At 41.1% G+C, this 21601-nt stretch overlaps 1 protein-coding gene across 2 annotated transcripts in view; it reads right to left on the bottom strand.

Annotated features, from left to right (window-relative positions):
• The window catches only part of rab15 (RAB15, member RAS oncogene family), a 158819-nt gene that overhangs the window by 20289 nt on the left and 116929 nt on the right, over positions 1-21601 (bottom strand). For both annotated transcript variants that reach the window (XM_043698077.2, XM_087990053.1), the window contains exon 2: positions 14234-14294. In XM_043698077.2, coding sequence (XP_043554012.1) covers positions 14234-14294 — 61 coding nt within the window. The remainder of the gene's footprint in view (positions 1-14233; positions 14295-21601) is intronic.

The following is a 21601-nucleotide window of genomic DNA, read 5'->3' as shown; positions in this document are numbered from 1 at the left end:
AATGATTTGTTTTGCAGAATCCCTATGCACACCATTTCAGCCGAGTCATTCATACTCGACTCATTTATAGTAAAAGAACATCTCCAGTGTTCACCTGGAACTTTATAAGCTGTAAGTCAAATATCCCTGGAGTAAAATGCTGGAGGTAGATATTTCTAATCAATAACCGAAGCCAAGCTGACATATGGACATTGTTTACTGTGGAAACGTAAATCTTAGTTCCTCTCTGTGGCTTCGGCCAGTTCTATTTGACTTTTCTCTTTCTAGCTACACATCAGCATTGACCGGATCTGTCAGGTAATTGATAATCACAGTGTGCGGGCCCACGGCACTCTTGCGAGAAGGGTGGCAATGGAACAAATTATGAAGCAAAAGGCGAATCCAGGGAAAGCCTAAATTACCAGATAATGTACAATCATTATTGAAAATTTCTGGCTGCAAAGTAAATGTTTCCAGTGACTACAATCAGAAATTGTGGAATGTTGAGCCCTCAAGGATCCTTCGATGAGGTGCTGATCCTTGAGCTCCAGTGAGCTTCATTAGAAATGAAATAGCTAACATTCTGATGTCAAGTCCCGCAATATGGAGCACAAATGAGTTTGATTCTGAGACTGAATAAGATTATGTCAATTCTCTTTCTCCATGGCCAGAAGAAACAGAGAAAGCACCAAGGGGAAACTGAATTAGCATGGGTTTCCTCGTGTTTCAACTGGTGATCCTTTCAGGCAAGAGGTTATAGTTTTAGGCTAAGGATTTAAAAGGAAAAATAAAATTGAGTAGCATCTCTGTTATGGATAGCAGAGGAGGACAGTAAAATTTATTCAATTTGTCTGAGATGTGTAATTGGTCACATATTTCAATATTTTACCCAGTTACTAATATGTTGTAATCAGTAGAGTTATGGAAATTTAGAGGGACAGTGCACTCCTCTGAACTGAGTTGGAACAGAGGCCAGGTGCAAGAAAGAGATTGAAACATGATAAAACATATCCACTTATTGACTAAACAACAAATCTGCAAAACAGAAATAAAAGTGAAAGATTTTTTTTCGAACAGTGTTTTGTATGTGTGTGTTGAGTTTTTCTGAATAAGACTAGCATTCTATGCCACAATCACCTAAACTCCAGTGCATCATCACAAGCGTTCCTCAGGGCACTCCACAAAGTCCAACTATTTCAGATATTTCATCAATGATCTCTCCATTCAAAAGTGGGGATATTCATGGATTAGTGCACAATGTTCAGCACCATTTTCTAGCCCACAGATACTGAAGCATTTGTGTCCTCATGCAGCAATATTTGTGCCACATTCAGGTTTGTGCCCACAAGTACCAAACAATGACCATTTCCACAAGATAAAATCCAACAATTTCCCCTTGACATTCAACACCATAGATCAGAGAATTCCTACTGTGTGGAAACAGGCCATTTAGCCCAACAAGTCCACACTGACTCTCCGAAAAGTAACCAACCCAGACCCATCCCTTTACCCTATTACTCTATGTTTACCCCTGACTAATGCACCTAATTTACACATCCCTGAACACCATGGACAATTTAGCATGGCCAATTCACCTAACCTCCACATCTTTGGATTGTGGAAGGAAACCGGGGCACCCAGAGGAAACCCACTTAGAGACGGGGAGAATGTGCAAACTCCACTCAAACAGTCGCCCGAGGTTGGAATCAAACCTGGGTCCCTGGCGCTGTTAGGCAGCAGTGTTAATCTCTGAGCCACCGTGCTACCCTTACCAGTGTTGAGTCCTGTACCATCAACACTCTGGGAGGTTACCAATGACCAGAAGCTTAACCAGACCAGCTATATAAATACTGTAGTCTTATAACCAGAAGGACAGGACAAAAGTTTGGAATTCTGAGTGAACAATGTACATCCTGAAGCCACGAAGCTTGTGTGCCACCTACAAGACACTAGTCAGAAACATGATAGAATACTCTACACTGCCCTGAATAGGTCCAGTTCTGTTAACTTTCAAGGAGCTTGGCAACCATCCAGGACAAAGCAGGTCACTTGAGGAGAACCCCATCCACCACCTTAAACATTTACTTCCTCCACCATGTGCTAACCAAAAGATGGACTAAGGCTTCGTTGGCAACTCCCTAACCACAAGCTTTATTACGAAGATTGAAAAGGGCATCAGATGCATGGGAATACCACCGCCTCCTGATTTCCACGTGAGTAAAACACTGTTCCAAATTGAAACTATATCACTGTTCCAGGGTCAAAATCCTGGAACATCCTTCCTAATAACACTGTGGGTGGACCAATGTTGCATGGACTGCTGCAGTTCAAAAGGATGACTTATCATCACTTTTACAAGGGCTGTTGGGATGGGCATCATTACTGGCCCAACTGGTATTATACACATCCCACGAATGATCTTTCAAAAAGTTGACTCATAAAACCATTGGCAATATTTTATGTTTTATTGAATTGCTGGACAATTTGGTCACATTTGGGATGACTATGTAGACTGTATTAAAAAGGCAAAGATACAAAATGAAGGGTTTCGAGAAACTACTGGTCACCTGAGAGAAAAATATAAATCCCTTAAGCAAAGAACTCACATAAAGCGAAAAGATAATACACAGATACACATTAAGTTCTTACAGGAAACATTGTGCCCAGAATTTAATGCAGTGGTTTTAATATCCTACCTACAGTGCCCAAAATTGAGCACAATACTCCAACAGAGGCTTAATCAGCACTTGAGAAAGAAAATATCTAATTTCCTTGATGTTGTAATGGTTCTCTTTGTAATAAAGCCAGGGATTCCACATGCTTCTTTATTAATTTGACACTGCCACCTTCTAAGAGTTGTGTGAACACATCCCCAGTTCCCTTGGTTTCTACATCCCATTCCCTACTTAAATATTGTGTCATTTCTTTGATGTTGTATCTCATTTTTCTTACAAAAACACACGCTTTTCTTCATTAAATTTCATCTGACATGTAACTGCCTATTTCATCCGTGCTCTGAGATCTGTTACTACCCGTCAAATTGTTTACAACCTGTGCACTCTGACATTGATCATTTGCGATATTTATGTATATGTTTATGCATATATCATATTAAATACAGGAAACTTTTAATTCAGGCTGATAAGATTAGATTAGATTAGATTAGATTAGATTAGATTACTTACAGTGTGGAAACAGGCCCTTTGGCCCAACAAGTCCACACTGACCCACCCAGACCCATTCCGCTACATTTACCCCTTCACCTAACACTACGGGCAATTTAGCATGGCCAATTCACCTGAACTGCACATTTTTGGACTGTGGGAGGAAACCGGAGCACCTGGAGGAAACCCACGCAGACATGGGGAGAATGTGCAAACTCCACACAGAGGGTCGCCTGAGGCGGGATAAGTGAACAAAAAGTGTCACAATCATAACATAAGAGATTATGCCCTTGATTCTCTATTGAATGAATTCTTGCTATCGTTTCTAACGCCATGGGGAGCACTGCTTTTGGAAGGCTCTTTCTCCCGTGTATGAAGAGAACCTTAAACCAGAAAAGGGTTTTCAATCTAGCAGTCCGATAGCCTTCCATCAGATGGTCCTGACAAATAATTGAAAACAGAAAAGCCAACCATTGTAGCATGTCCAGTTGTGCATATCATTTTAATAACTTTAAACATGACGGTGTATGTATGGAGCTTCAGAAATTTATTTTTATATTTTAAAATGGATGCTGAACTATTAAAATGGCTCCCAAGAGGGTTAGGTTACCTTGTCAACTTTAACAGAGACAATCCATCTTCCAGAAAGTTCTGAATTAGATTAGATTAGATTACTTTACAGTGTGGAAACAGGCCCTTCGGCCCAACAAGTCCACACCGACCCGCCGAAGCGCAAACCACCCATACCCCTACATTTTCCCCTTACCTAACACTACGAACAATTTAGCATGGCCAATTCACCTGACCTGCACATCTTTGTGGCTGTGGGAGGAAACCGGAACACCCGGAGGAAACCCACGCAGACACGGGGAGAATGTGCAAACTCCACACAGTCAGTCGCCTGAGGCGGGAATTGAACCTGGGTCTCTGGCGCTGTGAGGCAGCAGTGCTAACCACTGTGCCACCGTGCTGCCCACCAGAATTGAAACACATTGGGTGGGGATGGAGTGCTCCTCCTTACAAAGACCTGCCTAGATAGCAACCCTTTGTTGAAAAGACAAACCCAATTGTTCAAAGCTACCCAAAAAACAAAATCAATTGATTTTAAGCAACTAAGTTTACATTTATCTTGGACTGTATCTTGAAATGTAGGCTGAACGAAATTAATCAAGTGACCTAATCTGGTATCTGTCTGACTGCTAAACCTGGCTGCTTTAATCTTTAGATCAACAGAGGGTTTAACTGAGATAGAAGTGCTGGAAGTTAATATCTGGGGAGAATGATGATGGTTTCTGAATCCACAATGAGAGAAGTGACTCCGTTGTTGCCTTAAAACCAGAAAGGTGTTTTGATAATAAGTTGCGAACAATTGTGCTGGAGCCTGTGCTATTGTTTCCAAGATGAATGGCAATAGTTATTTGAGAGAGCTGATTAACATTTCGATTTAATCACAAGGCTAGTGTATTTCCTGTCGCCATGGAGATAAGGATAGAGAAAGCCATTTTGAGATGAGATTATCAGCTTCCCAGTAAACCTAGAGATATCACAGAGAGAAAGGTAGGTGCAGTTTCTGATGTGACAATGTGTGCCTTTAAGAGGAATTTGTGTGCTGTAGTTTCTCTTGAAGGGACATGTAGTAAACCTGATGCAAAGGTGCCTGCTCCATGAAGTAAATAGTTTGGAATTTTTTAAAGTTAGACAAAAGAAGCATGAGTGGTGGAGTCAGGCTCACACAGACTCAGGGTTTAGTTTTCCCTTCAGCTGTTGAAATTGGGATTTAGGAGTTGAAGCTGCTGGATACAGCTCTCTCTGCTGCTGCTGCAAAAGCTTGAGCTCTCTCCCTGCTGCCAGATTCCTTCTCTCAATGTTCCTCTCCTGGGCTGGAGAGGATAGCAAGACAGAGAAAGCTGTTTTGTTGAATTTGCCTTTGCCAAGGGCGTGTTTATGGGATGCAAGTATATTAGAACATTTAATGAGTAGTAGTTAAATAATATTTTATTTTGTTAAGTGGTTTGATAGCGTAAGAGGGAATGGCAATTTTTTTGTTTGTATTTTAATTGTAGTGCAAGAACAAAGTGTGTTTTGCTTAAAGCCTTGATGTTTGACGAATCAAATCATATCTGGAATGCAGTGCTTTACACTTACCTTTAAATAAGATAAAACTAGAATCTAGGCTATCTCCTTGATATGTTTTGAGCAGGTTTGATCTGGTCCATTACACTGTTCATGTCCAGTCTAGGTTAACTGTTCCTTGTGAGATCAGAAAGATGGAAGTAAGCAACACCATGCACCATGTGGAATGTGACGAGGAGTTCATGCTTAATTTCAAATCGAGTTTATGAGGGGTTAGGCTGGAGAGTTTGCCTTGCTGAAGCTAGACAACAGACAATAGACAATAGGTGCAGGAGTAGGCCATTCTGCCCTTCAAGCCTGCACCACCATTCATTATGATCATGGTTGATCATCCTCAATCAGTATCCTTTTCCTGCCTTATCTCCATAACCCTTGATTCCACTATCCTTGAGAGCTCTATCCAACTCTTTCTTAAACGAATCCAGAGACTGGGCCTCCGCTGCCTTCTGGGGCATCGCATTCCACACACCCACCACTCTCTGGGTGAAGAAGTTTCTCCTCATCTCTGTCCTAAATGGCCTACCCCTTATTTTTAAGCTGTGTTCTCTGGTCGGGACTCACCCATCAGCGGGAACATGTTTCCTGCCTCCAGAGTGTCCAATCCTTTAATAATCTTATACACCTCAATCAGATCCCCTCTCAGTCTTCTAAACTCAAGGGTATACAAGCCCAGTCGCTCCAATCTTTCAACATAAGATAGTCCCGCCATTCCAGGAATTGACCTCGTGAACCTACGCTGCACTCCCTCAATAGCCAGAATGTCTTTCCTCAGATTTGGAGACCAGAACTGCACACAATATTCCAGGTGTGGTCTCACCAGGGCCCTGTACAGCTGCAGAAGAACCTCTTTGCTTCTATACTCAATCCCTCTTGTTATGAAGGCCAGCATGCTATTAGCTTTCTTCACTACCTGCTGTACCTGCATGCTTGCCTTCATTGACTGGTGTACAAGAACACCCAGATCTCTTTGTACTGCCCCTTTACCTAACTTGACTCCATTTAGGTAGTAATCTGCCTTCCTATTCTTGCCACCAAAGTGGATAACCATACATTTATCCACATTAAACTGCATCTACCATGCATCTGTCCACTCACCTAACCTGTCCAGGTCACCCTGTAATCTCCTAACATCCTCCTCACATTTCACCCTGCCACCCAGCTTTGTATCATCAGCAAATTTGCTAATGTTACTATTAATACCATCTTCTATATCATTAATATATATTGTAAAAAGCTGCGGTCCCAGTACTGATCCCTGCGGTACCCCACTGGTCACCACCTGCCATTCCGAAATGGAGCCGTTTATCACTACTCTTTGTTTCCTGTCAGCCAGCCAATTTTCAATCCAAGTCAGTACTTTGCCCCCAATACCATGCGTCCTAATTTTGCTCACTACAGCAAGAATCCCTAGGAAAGCTCTCAATGGAAGGTAGTATTAGGACATAGAAAAGAAAGAACTAAACAATTGTAGAACTATGAATTCTCTTGGGCTTGGTTTCAGGACATTGATGTCTGCTTCAGAGTCCATGTAACATTTTTAAAAAAGGGGTTCTCAGTTGTCAGTGAAAAGTAGAAAAGGATAAACTCTGTTCAGTGGGTGAAAGTATAAATTACTTTTACAAAAAGGAAATAGTGTTTCATGAATAGTGTTTTATGTTTGGTCATTGATAAACATTTTTTTAAACCTGAAATTTTGATGCGTCATCATGCCGGAGAATAAGTGGAAATTTGACTGGAGGGAAAGGCTAATAAATTGGGCAACTTGCTCATTGGAGAGAGATTCACTCTCTTCTTGCCACCTTAGCAATTTAGTCACAGAGTCATAGTCACAGAGATGGAAACAGACTGTTTGGTCCAACTAGTCCATGCCACCTAGATATCCTAAAAGTTATTTAAACATTATTAGTCTTTTCCAGAGTTTGTAATCTATATTCAAACAGTTTCAGTAAAAGTTTGCTCCAGTATAGTGTAAGAAATTTACAATTACACATCACAAGTACTTCACTGACTGTAAGGGTGTTGGCACAGCCTCAGGTGGTGAATGACGCTTTGCAAATGGAAGTCTTTCAATCAATGGGAGTTACCATAGAGGTATACCTGTCTAAAGAGCATCAATTCCCAGTCCAAGTGTTAGTCCATTTCTGTGCTGTATGACTCTATGACTCCAAGGACAAGGTAGAAATTGCAGATTGTTTTGGTAACTGGATACGTTACTTAACGTTACAGTCTGAGGAACAATTTTCAAATACAGGCAGAACTGATTGTGGTTAGCCAGTAGGTGGGGTTATCTACCAATGAACAGGATTCCTTTGTAAATATGTGGATTCAGTTTAAAGTTTCAGTCAATATTCAGTCATGTTAAACAATTCACCAAGCTTGCCATGGTTTCAACAGTCACAGATTACTATACCTCCCCAAAGTGTGCTTAATGAAAGTAGTGAAGGGATGTGACCAGTGGAAGAAGTATACTGCTTTTAACAATCATAGAAGTGCAGATTTGGAACGGCATTTTGTCGTAAAATTTCCCAGTGCAATTAATTGTTGATGATTGGTCCCATACAGAAGTGATACTTCACCCTGTGTGGTTTATTCCCCACTTATTCTATCACAGTGCTAACACCAGTCCTCATTTTCAATGGCCTTGCTATGCAAAGCAGGAAGAATTACATAAAGAACTGGGTTATGCTGATGATAAGGGAGTTGGCGCTGCCCTGATCCATATTTGGAGGAAGTTTCCCTCTCCATGGAGGTGGAGAGAAAGGCTAATAAACTGGGCAAGTTGCTCATTCGAGAGAGACTCATCCCTTTCTTGCCTCCTTAGCAATTCAGTGCTGAGCGTTTAAGTCCACTAAAGCTTTTTTCTCATATCTGGATGAGTTATCACACAAATGAAAGGCCTTTTCCCCACAGCAAATCATCCGTTGTAACCACTGGGGGCTTTTGTAACTTGCCAGCAATTAAAGTCCTTGATTGGTCAATTAATAGCCACTTAAGCACCTCAACTCACAACCTATCTGTATTCCCAGCAGGTGAGAATAGTAGCTGGTCTCTTGACTTTTTGGTTAGTTGGGGTGCAGCTCATACTTTCTACGTTTAAATGTCTCAAAAATGGCTTGCACATGGGCATTGTGGGCAAGGTTTGAATTGGACAAAGTTCAATCTTCCCACTCAAGGTCACTGCCCAAGCTCACATGAAAAGTGACCAGCTGTGTGAATTTTGAAGAGGATGAGCGGCTAGCCATAGAATTGTACTTTGTAATGGGGAACACGGGGGAAAATTGGGTGGAACAGTATGTTAAGTCGAGCTTCTCAAAGCCTGTCCACCAAAGACAATGCACAAGTAAGGGGTGTGATGGAATACTCCCCACTTGCCTGGATGGGTGTGATTCCAACAATGCTCAAGAAGCTTGTCAACATCCAGGACAAAGCATTCCCACTTAATTGGCACTACATTCACCACCTTCAAAATTCACTCCTTCTTCCACTAACTCAAATCTGTCATGGTTAATACAATATTTATGCACTTATATAGATGAGAATATGGGATGTATGGTTACTAAGTTTGCAGATGACACCAAAATTGGAGGTGGAGTGGTCAATCTAAGATTATAAAGAGTTCTTCATCAATTGGCTGAGGAGTGGCAGATATAGTTTATTTGGATAAATGTAAGGTATTGCATTTTGGTAAAACAAACAAGGGTAGGACTTATAATTTTAATGGTAGGGCCTTGGGTAGTGTTGTAGAACACAGAGACCTAGGGGTTCAGGTATATAACTCTTTAAAGTTTGCATCATAGATAGATAGGGTTACTAAGAAGACGTTGTCTTCAATGCTCACACCTTTGAGTACAGGAGTTGGGATAACATGTTGAGGTTGTATGGGACATTGGTAAGGCCTCTTTTGGAGTACTGTTCTGGTCACCCTGCTGTAGGAAGGATATTATTAAATTGAAGAGGGTTCAGAAAAAGATTACGAGGATGTTGCCGGGAGCGGAGGGTTTGAGTCATAAAAATAGTCTGGACAGGATAGGACGTTTTTCACTGAAGCATAGGAGGTTGAGGGCTGACCTCTAGAGTTTATAAAATCATGAGGGGCACAGATAAGGTGACTAGCAAAGCTCTTTTCCCAAGGGTGAATCTGTTCAAAACAAGGGGGCTTATTTTTAAGGTGAGAGAAGAACATTTTAAAAAGGACATGAAGGGTAACTTTTTTACAGAGTGTGTGGAATGAACTGCCAGAGGATGTCATGGATGCAGGTACAGGAACAACATTTAAAAGACATTTTGGTACATACATGGGCCATGCACAGGCAGGTGGGACGAGTTTAGTTTGGGAACATGGTCGGCATGGACTGGTTGAACCGAAGGGTCTGGTTTCATGCTGTATCACTCTGTGACTCTATGACAGTCAAAAAGACAAGAGAACAAAATAACAATTGTTCATTGTTTTTCAAACACTGGTTATGTAACTGTGCAGAACAAATTTCCTTGCAGTTTGTATGTGGGGAGTGAAACTTTGAAAAGGTCTCACTAAACAGTTTGTAGGTGATTACTTCAGAAGAACAAAATGGTCAGAAAGAATGGTTCTGCACAGTGGAAAATGCACCACAAACACAGGTAGACAATTTTCCTTTGGCTGTGTTGCACTTATATCCTGATTGCTCAAACATAAGAGCTCATTGGAAAGCTGGCGCTGATCTATTTTTTCTTGCTGTAAGTCTGGTCTAAGTGGGTAAGAGCTGGTGAATAACTTACAAAACTGGGGATGCGCTCACAGCACTTAATTTTCAAGTGACAGGGTTTTTGTAATATTATTCAGACCCCTGTAATGCTATGCCTACTGAAGGACCAGTGCCTTTGTGAATTATTTCAGCAACACACTGCAGATGTGATAACGCTTATATCAAAATAGAAAATGCTCAGACAAATTAGGCATGTGGAGACAAGATGGTGATCAGCCTGAAATGTTAACTAATATCTCTCTCTCATAGGATAGAGTGTTTCCAGCATTTTCTGCCTTAATGTTTTCCAAATCCTTTGGCTTGAACTGTTTGAATGACCCTGCTGCCCTCTGCAAGAAGAATTAGGGGGCAGAGCTTAAAGATATTTATGACAAAGTTTAGGAGAAATTATTTCTCTGATAGAAGTTTGGAACACAGACAACCATGGAGGTTGGGTCATCGAGTGAGTATCGTTAAGTCTGAGTTTGGCAAGTGTTTGATTCAAAAGGGTGTCAAGGAAAAGGGATTTAAGGCCACAATCACATCAGCTGTTATCTAACTGAATGGCAGAGCAGGGTCAATGGACTGAATGGTGTACTGTTACTTCTTAAAATCTGGTGATCTGCATTGACCTGCCATTTTTTTTGGAGTCATTTTTTAAGTGGCGTGGGATGGAGTTATCAACTTAACAGAAACATATTCTTATTGCCACCATCAGGGATTTCAGAAAGGTGTTTTTGCATTGGGTGTAGTGTGTGTATTACATGGTAAGTGGAGCTGTAAATTAATGGATTATTCAATTGCTGGAACTAAAATCTGGTACCAATGGGCAAAAAGCAAAGTATTAAATTTGATGACTATATCCTTGAACGGTCAGGGGAAGTTGTCTGACAGTTAATGTAGAATGAATGAGACATGCGAGATTAGTTATCCATTAAGGAGACTCTCATTAGAGAGATGAAGATGTCTTGAGTTATAGTAATAGCAGTTGTGGCAAGGAAGATTTCTTCATCAGCCTAAGGTACTAATTGGGTTGGAAATGAGGGTTTCCCTGGGTGCTGCTTGAAATCTGAACATCTGGAAAGGTCGTGGCTGTGAGCCTAATCCAAGGGAATTGACAGCTGATTTACTGGAACATTGATGCTGATCAATATCACATTTGCAAAGTTTTGAAAAGTGATTATCTTTGCTGACGGGGATCAGACACAAAGTAACATCAAAGATATGCAAAGCTAAGGATCTGAACAAATAATTTTTTGTTGCACAGCACTTTTCAATATAATGTAGAAATGTATAGAGCCCAATGAATTAGCTTCGGAGGCTGTAGTTTAAGCAGCTTTGAAAACCTTTAGTCTTTTTATTGAGTTACTCACATCTTAGTGACAAACATCTCTTGTCGAGAGTGTGGTGCTGGCAAAGCCCAGCAGGTCAGGTAGTGTCCGAGGAGCAGGAGAATCGACTTTTCTGGCGTAAGCCCTTCATTCCAAAACGTCGATTGTCCTGCTCCTCGGATGCTACCTGACCTGCTGTGCTTTGCCAGCACCACACCCTCAACTCTGATCTCCAGCATCTGCAGGCCTCACTTTCTCCAAACATCTCTTGTCTCTAGCTACAGTCTGAGGCAGGGAAAACAATAGCAAATGTGGGATCTATACAAGGTGTTTAATGCATAACAGATACAATATTATTTGGCATTGTGGACAATGGTTAAAACGTTTGGTGACTCATAGACATTTGCCGCAGAGAAAGAGGCTACTTGGGCCATTGTGTCTATGCTGGCAAACACAAATCTGACTATACTAACCCCATTTTGCAGCTGTGGGCCCATTACACTGGAGGCTACAGCAATACAAGTGAATATCTAAATACTGTTGAAATACTTTGAGAGTTTCTGACTCAGCCGTTATTTTAGGCAATGGGTTTCAGACTCCCAACACTCTCTGGGTGAAAAACATTTCTCTCCATCTCTCCAGTTGGTCTCGTACCCTAAATCTACCCCCCAGGTTATTGATCCATCTACTAATGGAAAAAGTGCTTTCCAATCCATCCTACCAATGCCCCTCATAATCTGAGACACCACTGTAATGGTTCACCGTTGTTCTCTAAGATATAGACTTGCAGAGGAGGTGGCTATCTCTGGGAATCATGGTTTTTATTGCAACCTTTAAGGTGTTGGTGGCAATGATCCCTGGGAGTATGCAGAACCAGACCAAATCCTTTCTCGGTTTTGTAAGGAACCTGTCCAAATGCTTTCTGATATTCTGAAGTTCATATTAACAATAAAACATGCAGCCCAGCCTGAAAACAATCCCCACCTTCAACAACAACATTCTGAAACCCACAGTGGGGACTTTTGTCTTATACAATCAACCGCTCTCAATTCAAATCCTTTTGCTCAGGAAGGGCTTTGACCGCTCTCCGTGGATTCCTTTCCATGACAGTGCATGACAGAGTCATCAATCATTCCAGTGGGAAGCAATGTGAGCATAAACTGGAGCGGTAGCATTCACTACTAGTGTGACCTGTCCAGTTCCCAAGTGTAAGAGAAAGATGAATAACATTGCGGGATCACACATTTGACTTCAATCCCAAATTATCTCCCGCTCATTGGTCATTTTCAGCCAGTTTCTTCCTACAGAAGCGCTAACAGTTTTCCTGATTTTCTTTTTTCTTTGGTGACCCCCTTCCTTTGTAATTCCCCATTTAAACAGGAATTTCAAAAAGCTGATTGCTATTACGTTTCACTAACTGTCAAATACAGAAGTGCTGTCCCAAGCACTATGGCATGATCCAGTTGGATTCTCAAACAAATAAATTATGCTCAGTGGTTTTAACTAATTCTGCAGCCAATTTTCTTTCTCCTTTCCTCAGTAAAGGTGGCCACTTTGTGCATACATACTTATATTTTGCTAGTCACAAACAGGCCTTCAACGATGATGCAACCTTTTGCGATCTGAAGAAACCATGAATTGTACAGTACCATTCCGTAGTCGCTACACAGTACGTATGAAGATATTCCAGTCATCTTGGTTTGAACGTTTGGAAGGATAAGCAGAATGAGAAATGTAGAAACTCAGTGTAGATGAGGGCCATTTAGCCTCTTGCGCTTGTGTCAGCTCTTTGAAAAATCAGTCAAGTCATACTTAATCCAATTGTGCCCCACATCCGTTAAATCAGAGAAACTTACAGGAATGTACTGTTCCTCTTGTCCATTTTATCCTTCCACCACCACACCCACCCCACGCCGAATTGGTGGGTGCTGGGTGCAACCTAGTGCTGAATGCCAACCTGCCATTATTCAGATGACCCTCAAAGGTAAGTACTAATCAGCTATTTGATCATGTAGGGTATCACAGCCAAACCTAATCCTGCAGACTATATATATAACTGCAAGATCTAGATCACAAGTTCATTTATGTCTAGGGATCTTCTAGCCTCTGACTCACCCTTACTGTAATTTTTCAACCACATTTTTTCATTCTGAAGAATTTAGCTGATGACAGATTTAGCAAAATAATCTGCATTTGACAGGAAGCAGGATAAAACATCACTTTGAAGGATCACACTGCATACTGATTTTTAAAAATATGTTCTGATGAGATAAGACATCAGAATTAAAATCTGACAAATCCTGTCCTCATGCAATGTCTTCATAGCTGTTGTTGCAACCAGCGTTACTTTACAAAGATAAAAAGAGAATCTGAATTTCTCCTCCTTAATCCAAAGGTGCTGAGGTCACCAGTATTGCCATTGCTGCCACACAAGTCTAGAATCAGCCAAGTCAGCACATTCCTCTGGTCTGGCTGCCTCAGCCTCTTACAGTACAAACTCACTGACATATCCAAGTATTCTTACATTTATCTTGCATAAAATTATGCTTGCATAAAATGCATTTTCATGAAAATACACAAGAAAAACGTTTTATGGAAAGTTTTCATGTACTTAAATTCCTTTTAAGTCCTTAAAACTCCATTACATCAACTAACTGTAAACATAATAGCTCTTCTATAATGCAATGGTTGCGTTCTTGTGCAACCCTGCATTATAGAAAAATCATGCTTTAGAAACAGCGCTAAAAATGTTGGCACTGTTATAGCCAACACACATTTTCAAAGCTCGCGCTTGAGAATCAGTGTCCCTAATTTATCAATCGCATTACAGCGAATTCGTGTTAATGAAATGTATGTTATAGCAGAACGATCTGTACTCAGTTCTGGTTAATCCTTGTGAACTTACCAAATCTGTATTCGCACCTTGATTCCATCAACATCTATTGTCTTCATTTTGAAGTCGACTCCTGTGAATGAGACAAGAACTGAATGATTTTGAAGTGGTGCCAGGAACAAACAGAAGATAACATCAACGTACCGATGTCAATGTTTTCATTGATTTGAATGCAAGATCTTGATATTGCCATAGTCTTGTTGTGCTTATACAATCTCTGGACCATTTACTTTTCTTAAAGCCTGCATCTCATCTCTAGAATACAGCTCTCTGATTCTATGTCAGCCTTTCCTGATGGGAGTTATCTCTATTCCAACCCTTCCCTGCACAGCCTGATCACCACAGCATTTTATTTTTAAAATTTAGAGTTTAAAAATGTTTTTAAAGTTTAATGTGCAGATGAAAGATTGCAATATTTTTACCTTGTACTTTATACAATCTCTGGACCATTTAGATTAGATTACATTACAATGTGGAAACAGGCCCTTCGGCCCAACAAGTCCACACCGACCCGCCGAAGCGCAACCCACCCATACCCCTACATTTACCCCTTACCTAACACTACGGGCAATTTAGCATGGCCAATTCACCTGACCCTGCACATCTTTGGAAACCGGAGCACCCGGAGGAAACCCACGCAGACACGGGGAGAACGTGCAAACTCCACACAGTCAGTCGCCTGAGTCGGGAATTGAACCCGGGTCTCTGGCGCTGTGAGGCAACAGTGCTAACCACTGTGCCACCGTGCCGCCCACTTTTCTTAAAGCCTGCATATCATCTCGAGAATACAGCTATAACCTGTCTTTTTTTCCAAGCCCCACCGAAACATCAGAGAGATTTATTTTCAGTTCCTGTATCTTACTGGTCTTTAAGGTTATCGAACGCCAAGTCATTTGCCATTTTGTATTATCAGTATTATGGGCTGATATTCACGAAAAACAGGATGAGAACAATGCCACATCATATTCATTACGACACTTCAATTTTTTTTCTTTATTAGATCCTAAGGAAATTAAAATCTGTTATTTGACAATACGTTTTTGAAATAACTCCATGAAGACCAGTATCCCATCACCAGGACATGGACATGTGTGTAGTACATGATACTGATCCAGCTAGCACAGACTCTACTGACCCGGTAAGCAGAACCCCTGACTCCTGTTTGTATCTGTCAGCTAGGGCTTTCTGACTGGACAAGATTAACAGCCCCAGTCAGGGAACCCATATTCTATATTGTCCATCTGGCTGACCTTGTTACAATCACTACAGCTTTCTTTACAAAGAAATACAAATCAACTGATGTTTCTAGAAGGCCACCACAGAGTAAGTTCAACTGATATCAAATTGACAATTCCACTTGAAGATGACTGAGGCAGGGAAATGGAGAAAGTCTAGAAGGTTCAGAGGGTGTGCCGTGCTAAGATTATGGAAAAGCAGAGGAAATAAGTACCAAAACAGATGGAGGGGATTTTGTCCCCTTTGCACTGGCATCCCTCAATGACATTGCTTCTATTTGAGAAACATATTTTTACAAAAACTTACATTTAAATTCTACAGGTTAGCTACTTGCGATCTCGTTAACGAAAAAAAACAGAATATCGGAGCAGTTTATAAAGGGAAACATTCTGTGCACGGCAAGTGCTCACGTAATTATAACCGTCAAAGTAATTATTAGAGAATGGTTGGCTCCATTGAGATGGCAAACAAACCATTGCAAGTAACACGTTTCCTAAAGAGATGAAGTGAACATTTCCTGAAGGCAGCACTGCACTGAGGCTCACGTCCCAGCAGCTCTGCATCTGTTCAGAAAACATGAATATTTTATTACCTGATACACTGACTAGATAAGCACCAAAGCTCAGTGTCCATCAATTCTGCTGTCAGCCATAGTTTTCCCTGAAATAAATTTGCATAAAAGCTATAATTCAAATGGACCCTTATCAGTGCAAGATTTTAGAACTGGAGATGTGCTTATCAAAAGTCATAACTTGATTCTTGTTGAATACAAGCTGCCTGATTTAACATTAAAGCAAGGACAGTACTGCAGGCGCAGTCTAATTCAGTTCAGTAGCAGGTTTTATCCCTCTGGTACCAGGGGAAGTGATCGAAGTGACAATGCATCAAGCAGGTTCAGACTAATTAAGTTGATAAAATTATTTAGTTTCAAATCCAGTGGATGGGTTGTTTCCAAAGCTTGACTCTCATGTGATCCCTTTTCCCATTCGCACTATTGTTTCTGAAAACTATACTTCTGAAAACATTACTGCAAGATCTAAATCACATGCTCACTTGTGTCTTGGGATTAAAACATCTTCTAACCTCTGACTCGTCCTTACCATAATTTTCCAACAAACATTATTTCATTCTTGATGGATGACAGATTTGGCAAAACAAACTGCTTTTGACAGGAAGTAGGACATAGCTTTGATACTGATTTTTTTTTAAAAATTCTGATTTCACGGAAGCCTTTTGAGATGAGAGATCAGAATTACAATCTGAGAAAAGTCATTCCCGTTTTGACTTGGTGCAGCCACTTAACAATTACTATCAAACCTAAAACCTCGACCATCTTGAACCATCAGATTTTTACTTAATTCGAGGTACGTTAGACACATTTACTAAACAATATGAAGCGATCTGTCTTCACCAACTCTGTTCAGCCAACTGTTTGGTGAAGGTTTTGCAGCGCACACTTCAGCTTTGTAGACACGACACAGCAGAGATTGCCAACCTGAAGCTATTAATTCACTTCCCGGTAACTCCATTCATTGCTACAGTATGCAGGGTCATGAACTTCTCTATGCACAATCACATACAAAATGGTGAACAACCAGAGTTCAATTAAATGCAATTAAGAAGAAGATTCAGATGTACTTAGCTGAAACTGACTGGATGGAAATGTCACACATTTCAAGGCTGCATTGTTGATTAAATTTGTCCAGTTTGACCACAGTTTTACACATTTTCCAAGGAGTGGCAATTAAATGCAGATTACCTCTCAGTTCCCTCTGTTCATTTTTACATTAAGAAAGATCTCCATGTTTCTAACAGGAGATTTCAGTCAGGGGTCCTTCAAAAATATGGAGTTGTACTTTCAATGTGACAGGTCCCTGGTAATGCAGGATAAGAGCACCACCCTTTTCACAGCAATCTGCTGCTCTATTCTGTGGTTTAAAGATCCAGCAACACAGACAGCCACTTGACTGCTCCTTTGTGTGAGGTTAGAGCACCTGGAGGGTATGGGCAAGAACGCCAGGGGGACAGGGGTAAGGAACCAGGTATTTAGGGTGCCAGTTGAGGAAGTTGCCAGGTAGTTAGGGTGTTTAGGGCCAGGTAGGTAAGGTGCCAGGTGGGTAGCGAGAAGGAAAGCAGATAAGCAAGGGGCCAGAGTCAAGGTGGCAAAGAGGTCAAGTAAATAATGGATTGTTTAGGATAGGTTGGAATGGGCAAATGATATTGGGTCTATTGCGAGCATGGCATGTGTCAGATCCAGGATGGGAAACAGAACATCCGGGATAGCAACGGCAGAGGAATGTTGGGTCTATGGCTGGAATGGGAAAAGCAGAATGAGGACGTTGGGTCCAGTTTCCGGAGGGTAGAGGGGCATGTTAGTCCCGGTGGGTGTCGGGTCAAGGTGTGGGGTGAGTACGGTGTTTCATGATCAGTGGTTTGCACTGCTGCCTCACAGCTGTGAGGGACCTGGGTTCAATTTCAGCCTTCGGTGACTGTCTGTGTGGAGTTTGCACTTTCTCCCCGTGTCTGTGTGGGTTTCCTCTCACAGTCTGAAAATGTGCAGATTAGGTGGATTGGCCTCGGGAAATTTCCCATAGTATCCAGGGATGTGCAGACTAGGTGGGTTAGACATGGGAAATGTAGGGTAACACGGATGGGGTGGGTCCAGAAGGGATGCTCTGTGAAGGGTTGGTGTGGAGTCGTTGGGCTGAATGGCCTGTTTCCACACTGAAGGGATTCTGAACGTTGGTGGGGGTTTGGGGTTAGTTAAATAATTCCTCAGTCAGACTAGGTTTTTAATAGTCTCACATTTTCTGAGTCATTATTTACTTAACTGCAGCAGAACACCCATATTCTGCAATTTAAATGGATACTTTTGGAGGATTCCAAGCTCAGATGTGCTGCCCAGCATTTCCTGCGCAATTCCTTTAAAGTTTATTATGCCATAGGGCCCCCCCTGCCCAACTCCCAACTACACTACTGGCCATCAGAAAATCCAAGCCAATATTTGCAAAGTGCTTCAGTTATTCTAGCAGATCCACGTTTAGCAAATTTGCTCTTGTTTAATGGGAGGGAAATTACAAAGCATTCACAATAATTCCAAACTTTTAACTGGACGACATGGATCACCTTCAGCACTCTTTTAACCAATGGAGTTTGCTGTTTCTCTCCCTCACTATTGTCAAGCTCAATAGTTGAAGGCTGCCCTCCTGAGTCTCGTCCATTTGCCTATTTAGATGCGGAAGCATTGCAAGTTGGCTATCACGCTGTAGAGCTCGTAGTCGCTGATCTCCAACCTATCCTTACCCCCTGTTCACACACTCTCCCATACCTCCAAAGGTGGGAGGGCGATGATGAAATCCTGAATGTGCACCACTGATGTAAACCAAGAAGTTTAGGCCAGTGGTTCGTTAACTGGAACATTTTTACCAAAATCATAGAAACAAAAATTACAGTACATCAACCACACAAAGTATGTTATCAATGCCTATAAAGGCTAAGACAAATTCGACTCAGCTATTGTCCTACTGGCCTAATCCCAGCATCAGTGAACTGTGTCATTGACAATGGCACTTCCTCATTTCCTACATTACTAAAACAAAAGCTGTGTGGGGAGTTGCAACAATTGTTGAAAGCGCTATATTAATGCAAGTATCTCTTTCTCTCAAAAACTGAAATTATTACCATGTAGATGAGAGATGAAAAAATTTGAATGATAATTATACACATATTTAATAACATGCCTTATCAGGACCTCCTTCTCTTGTACCAAGTGTGATGGCTCAATGTTTGCAAACATCGCTATCATTGTGTTTCAAAATGAATTCATTGTGCGAAACATTTTAAGTAATTCTATTCATTTCCTTCCCTTTAGGTGTCAGACCTTGGTTCAGTGGCAACACCATCACTGCTGAGTGAGAAAGTTTGGAGCTTAATGCATCATCCACGCAACCTACTGCAGTGCAGAAGCAGCACGAACTGAGCGCAATTTCTCTCCATTTAGTCCTTAATCAACACCTTAAAACAAATGCTGAAAGGTCACTCGATTTGAAACTTAACTCTGTTTGTCCATTCAACAGATGTTTCTTGGTCTGCTGGGTCTTTCTAGTACCTTCTGTTTTGATTTCAGATTTCCAGCCTATGCAGCATTCTGTTTTTCAGTTGTGTCAGGGATCAATCAACTGATCTGAGCATTTATTCATGCTGTCACTGATTTCAAAGTAGCAACTGTGTTTTTCACGTTGCAATAGCCAATTACAACACCTTGGAGCAGGGAAAGCAAAAGGTAAACTTGGAGGCCAGTTCTGTGGAGGATCACTCATAAGCCATTTAGCCCACTGAGCCTGTTCTGCCATTCAATGAGATCATGGTTGACCTGATAATCCTTAACTCTACTTTCCTGCCTTTTACCCATTCCCTAGAATCCCTTACTGGATCCCTTAAAAATCTATCTCAGCCTGGAATATACTTCATGACCCAGCTTCTACAGTCCTCTGCAGTAAAGGATTCCACAGATTCAATACCCTCTGAAAGAAAGGTATTCACAAGGGGAAGCAACCCAAAGAGTCTTGTATGTTTCAATTAGGTCATTTCTCATTCTTCTATCTCCAATGAGTACGGACCTAATCTACTCAACCTTGCCTCGTAAGACAGTATCAGCCTTGTCTGGACTGCCTCTAATACCATTTTATCCTCTCTTGGACAATGGGCCCAAAACTGTATACAGTAATCCTGCTGTAATCTGACTCGTGCTTTGTACAGTTTCAGCACGATCTCCATACTTTCATATTCCATTCCCTTTGAAATAAAGGCAACTTCTATTTACCTATCCTGTAACCTGCTGAACCTTTACACTTGCTTTTTTTGATGTAGGCATGACGACTCTTACATCCCTCTGTCCTGTAAGTATCTGCTGTCTTTTTACATTTCAAAAATGTTTAGCTTCCTAGCAATAGTTTGCCTCGAACTTTGTTCTCCAGTGATATTTATTGTGTTTATTTGTTTATTTCTGCTCCTCCTTTTTCCTCTTGATTCCTTAATATTTTGGAACATTATTAGTGTCTTCTGTGAAGACTGATCAAAAGTATTTATTTGACTCCTCTGCCATTTTCTGGCTCCCCATTATTATTTCCCCAACCTCCTTCTCTAAGGAGTCTATGTTCACTTTGGCCTTTCCCTATCTTTTTTTTATACATTTAAATAAGTTCTTGTTGTCTGTCTTGATATTACTTGCAATTTTGCCCTCAAAGTTTATTTTCTCCCTTTTCATAATTTTTTCTGTGGTCTTTTAAAATGTTCCCAATTCTCTGGTACACCACTAATCTTTGCCACATTGTATGTCTTTTTTAATTACAATGCAGTGCCATTCTTAACTTCCTTGGTTAAACATGGTTGGCTTTTCCCCTTCCCAGAATCCTTCTTTCTCACTGGGATATATCATTGCTGCGAGCAATGAACTATTTTCTTAAATGTCTGCCATTGTTCCTCAACCGTCTTTGCAGCTAAACTCCTTTTCCAGTTCAGTTCAGCTAACACTGTCCTTATTCCTTTGTAATGACTCTTAGGTAAGCTTAGCACAGTTGTTTCCGTCTTGAGTTCCTCACTCCAAAACTGAATGCTAAAATCTACCATGTTATGGTCACTGTTTCCTAGGTGATCCTTTACTCTAACATAAAGAGGCAAGTTTGATAAATTACACATACATAAAATCCGAGGTGGATTCACAATGTATTATTCTTTGAAGCTGTCCTCAATATATTCTATGAATTCTTCCTCCTGGTTACCTCTGTCATTTCACACAGAGGGTGGTATGTGTATGGAGTGAGCTGCCAGAGGAAGTGGTGCAGGCTAGTACAATTGCAACATTTAAAAGGCATCTGGAGGGGTATATGAATAGGAGCGGTTTAGAGGGATATGGGCTGGGTGCTGGCACTTGGGACTAGATTGTATTGGGATATCTGGTCAGTATGGACAAGTTGGACCGAAGGGTCTGTTTCCGTGCTATACATCTCTATGACTCTATGACTAATCTGATTATCACCAATGCTTAATATTTTAATTGCAAGCCCTCATTAACCCCATTTATTTTGAGGAACAAACCTCTATTTACATTGGGATAGATTCCAGAGTGGCAATAAAGAAATAACT

The sequence above is a fragment of the Chiloscyllium plagiosum genome, unplaced genomic scaffold (assembly GCF_037043375.1).
Source record: "Chiloscyllium plagiosum isolate Xiang-an unplaced genomic scaffold, Cpla_swu_hap1 HiC_scaffold_8, whole genome shotgun sequence".
NCBI classification, from domain to species: Eukaryota; Metazoa; Chordata; class Chondrichthyes; order Orectolobiformes; family Hemiscylliidae; genus Chiloscyllium; species Chiloscyllium plagiosum.
This window is presented reverse-complemented; position numbering and strand designations above follow the sequence as displayed.